The sequence below is a fragment of the Nannochloropsis gaditana genome, assembly GCF_000240725.1.
Source record: "Nannochloropsis gaditana CCMP526 unplaced genomic scaffold scaffold291, whole genome shotgun sequence".
Lineage (NCBI taxonomy): Eukaryota > Eustigmatophyceae > Eustigmatales > Monodopsidaceae > Microchloropsis > Microchloropsis gaditana.
The window spans coordinates 25,989-29,332 of record NW_005803662.1 but is presented as its reverse complement, the minus strand read 5'-3'; the positions used below and the strand labels follow the sequence as shown (position 1 = coordinate 29,332).

The window sequence follows — 3,344 nt, the reverse complement described above, 5'->3', positions numbered from 1 at the left end:
TGCGGCCCCATATGAACGTGTTGTCCGGACGTGTCAGTGTCGTGTTCAGAATAATTCGCCGTTTCCCTTTGCCTTTGCTCCCAAGCCTGGTGGCTGACTGGCCACTGTCCGTCACCTGACAAAAGGGTGTACGTAAGGGAATGCATCGTTACAACATGCCATGATCCGCAACGAATTATGCCTGTCCTGCATGGTGCGCAAGTGCTTTTGCGCATCCAGATTTGGGCCCAAAACGCGAGCTTGAAGCTGGCGTGGGCGAGTAAGAAGACGAGACCTGTGTTCTTGTTCTCCTTGGGGTCACATACATCGACAACATGAAGTCATTGACGGCGCCGCTCGTTCTTCCCTTGTAGCATGCGTATCGACACACTCACGGCCAGGCAGGCATTTCTCAGGAAGCGATGGAGGGAGGGCAGGGGATTTGTGTCTATGGAATGTGGTGCCGGACTTGAAGCACTGACATATCACCATCACTCAGGCGACGCCAGAGGGTTATTGTCACAAGGCGAAGCGCTTTTCATATTTAGCAAAGTTTCCTCCACAATTTGAAATCGTAGGGCATTTGGGGAGCTTGAATGAAAAAGAATGCACGTGGGAAAAAAAAACACGGTCAACATCAGCCCTTCCTCGGATGCCTGCCTTACGCCAAGCGTACGCGCTTTTCAAGACAGCGCACCGTTCTTCCTCCCGAATTAATACGCTGCACAGTAAGATTGGCTTCTGCAGACGCACTCTCTCCTCCGCCGCTCATGTCCTCCTTGTCGGACGGCTTTGTCTATTCTCGTCCTCCCTTGCCTGTAGGGCCTCTGTGCCCTCTCTTGGCATAGCCTTTCCCAGGCTTCCTCGTCCCTCTCCTTTTCTGTCTCCCGGCGCTTCCCTGCAAAGTGTATTCTACTCTAAGCTATGTCCGTCCTCTCCACCCTGTCCCCTGTCGAGCAAGCAGCTGAGGCCTTCGGCACAGCGTTCTCGCGGTTCCAGCGCGCTCCCTCCCTCCATGACCTCGTTGCCGGCCTCACTGACGAGGAAGAGTGGAGGTACGGTACTTCCACAGAGAGGAGTGACCATGACGAGTGACAGCACAGGAGAGGCTGGGAAGCAGGGGCTGTCACCCCCAAAGCGTCCGGGACAGCGACTGTCCGGTGCTTATTTTTGCCCAGGAAATGACTAGCCAGACACAACTACTTCCCATCCTCTCCCTCCCCGTGCCTTGCATTGCTCACCCCGCGTGTGCCCTTGCCTTCATGGCGCCTACGAACCCGATCGTCAAGCGGCTACACGCCCTTTATGACCCCTTTGGCGCGGCCCCCTCTCCAGGGACTGTCCCAGCGGGCTCTGATTCCCACCCTCCTCCCTCCATTCCTCTTCCCCTCCCTTCGTCCTCTTCCCTCTTTCCCTTCCTTTCCCTTTCAGCCTCCTCGCGCGCTCCCACGCATTTTCTGGCGGTGAAACTCTCCTCGCCCGCCCTTCATGCCAGTGTCGCGGCTATACAGGAGGAACTCATCCGGATGTACGGTCTCTCAATGGAGGTTATGGTGCCGCCCTCGAAACTCCACGTGACGTTGGCTGTCTTGAGGTTGGAGGAGGAGGAGGAGGAAGGGGAAGAAGGGCGGGAGGAGAGACATGGGGAGGAGGACGTAGGTAGGAGGACAGCTGGAGGGAGGGAAGAAGAGAGAGGGGCAGGAGGCCGGATAGAAGGTGACAGCGTGCACGAGCCAGTGAGGTGGAAGGAGGAGGACCGAGAAGGAGCGGACAAGGGCAATGATGCGACGCCCTGGAGCCACGTCATGGCAGTGTGCGGGGAAACAGGAAGACGCTTGATGTCCGGGAAGACAGCTTTGGCCAATGCTTCAGCAGCGTCGTCCTCGGCCCTTTCGCCCTCTCTTACGCCCTCTGTGTCCTTGCCCACAGTATCCCAATTGCAGACGTTCATGTCCTCTTTCATGGTAGAGATGAGACGTTCGCTCCTGAATGAAAACGGGGGAAAGGCGCCCGAATTAAATTTTGTGGGATTGGGCTCTTTTGGGGAACGCGTCGTGTTCGTCCGCCCCTGTGAGAATGGACAAGGGGCCCAGTGGATGCAGCGTATGGTTTTGCGGCTTCGAGAGGAGCTGTTTAGTAATGGATGGTCGGTTGACAGAGCACCGGGCTCGTACAAAGATGTGACGTTGCACGGGACCATAGCCAAACTCAGCAAGTTTCAAAAAAAGAAGGGAAGAGGCAGAAAGACGAAGGGCGATATGGACCCCCCTTTACTGGGAAGGGATGTGTGGGGGATGTATGATGAAATGTGGGCGTCCCGAGGGGTGATACACAACGAGGTATGCGAGAGAGTACAACTCTTGAGAATGCGGGGCAATGCCGATGGGTATTACGAATGCCTTGCAGAATGGCATTTCGTGGCAGAAGACGCGAAGAAGGAAGAGGAGGTAGATATGATTAGGTAGGGACAACGGAAACGAACCTTGGCAAAGGGAGGGAACAAATAAAAAGGATGTCCACATTGGGACGTAGTTTTACTCGGGGTCATAGAGGAAGACAACTGACATGAAACCGTGCAAGAAAGGCGTTGATTTCCGGGCAGCTAAAAAGGCAATTTGCAGCTGTATGTAAGTGGCATTTATATGAAAAATGTGTACACTGGTTGTCGCGCTGTTAAACATTAGAAGTCATGTAAATTAGGAAAGAGGCACTACTACGATAACCTCCCTGTGCTCCTGCAGCTCGAAAGACAGGGGATCGCGCAATGCCAGCCGCAGATTTGAAGTAAAGCCCCTATTGTGCCATTTGTTTTCTCCCCATAGTCTCATGCCCACGCTCATACGGAAGTGAAATTCTATATATCGTAATCAGGGACTTTCTGGGACCTTTGCCCTCGACAAGCTTCCAGGGCGCATTGTGTTTCTCCTTCCCGGAAGCGTCCGCTACGGCTCTGGCTTGAAGATGCAGCAGCACTTGGCAACAACAACATTATTGGTTGCCTGTCTGACTTCTACCAGCACAGCGTTTCATCCTCCTCCCATATCAATTTCTCCCTCGTCGTCCATTCCTTCGCGCTCCTTATACCCAGCATCCGGAAGTGATAAGAACCTAGGCTTTCCCTCATCGCTCCATCGATCATCACCATCATATGCTGCCCTCTCGTTTGCCAGCAATCAAGACCCAAGAAGACAGTACTCGCGCCGTCCATCACGGAAAGATGACAATTCACAGCAAGAGCGTCCTATACAAGGCGCCTTGCCACAAGTTGAGGAAAGAATGTCCTCCCTTTCCCCTTTGGCCCGCACTGTTTTGCGCGCTTTACCTACAGTCCTTGTCGTTGTCTCCTTCCTAGTGACCTGTGGGCC

At 54.2% G+C, this 3,344-nt stretch overlaps 1 protein-coding gene across 1 annotated transcript; it reads left to right on the top strand.

Moving 5' to 3' along the window:
• Positions 1-597: 597 nt before the first annotated feature.
• NGA_0147700 (uncharacterized protein) lies at positions 598-1,818 on the top strand (the record flags this gene model as incomplete). Its single annotated transcript, XM_005855099.1, is given in 3 exon segments — positions 598-1,034; positions 1,411-1,781; positions 1,792-1,818. The coding sequence occupies 3 exon segments, from the start codon at positions 632-634 to the stop codon at positions 1,816-1,818; spliced, it is 801 nt and encodes a 266-aa protein (XP_005855161.1). The 5' UTR covers positions 598-631.
• Positions 1,819-3,344: the final 1,526 nt, after the last annotated feature.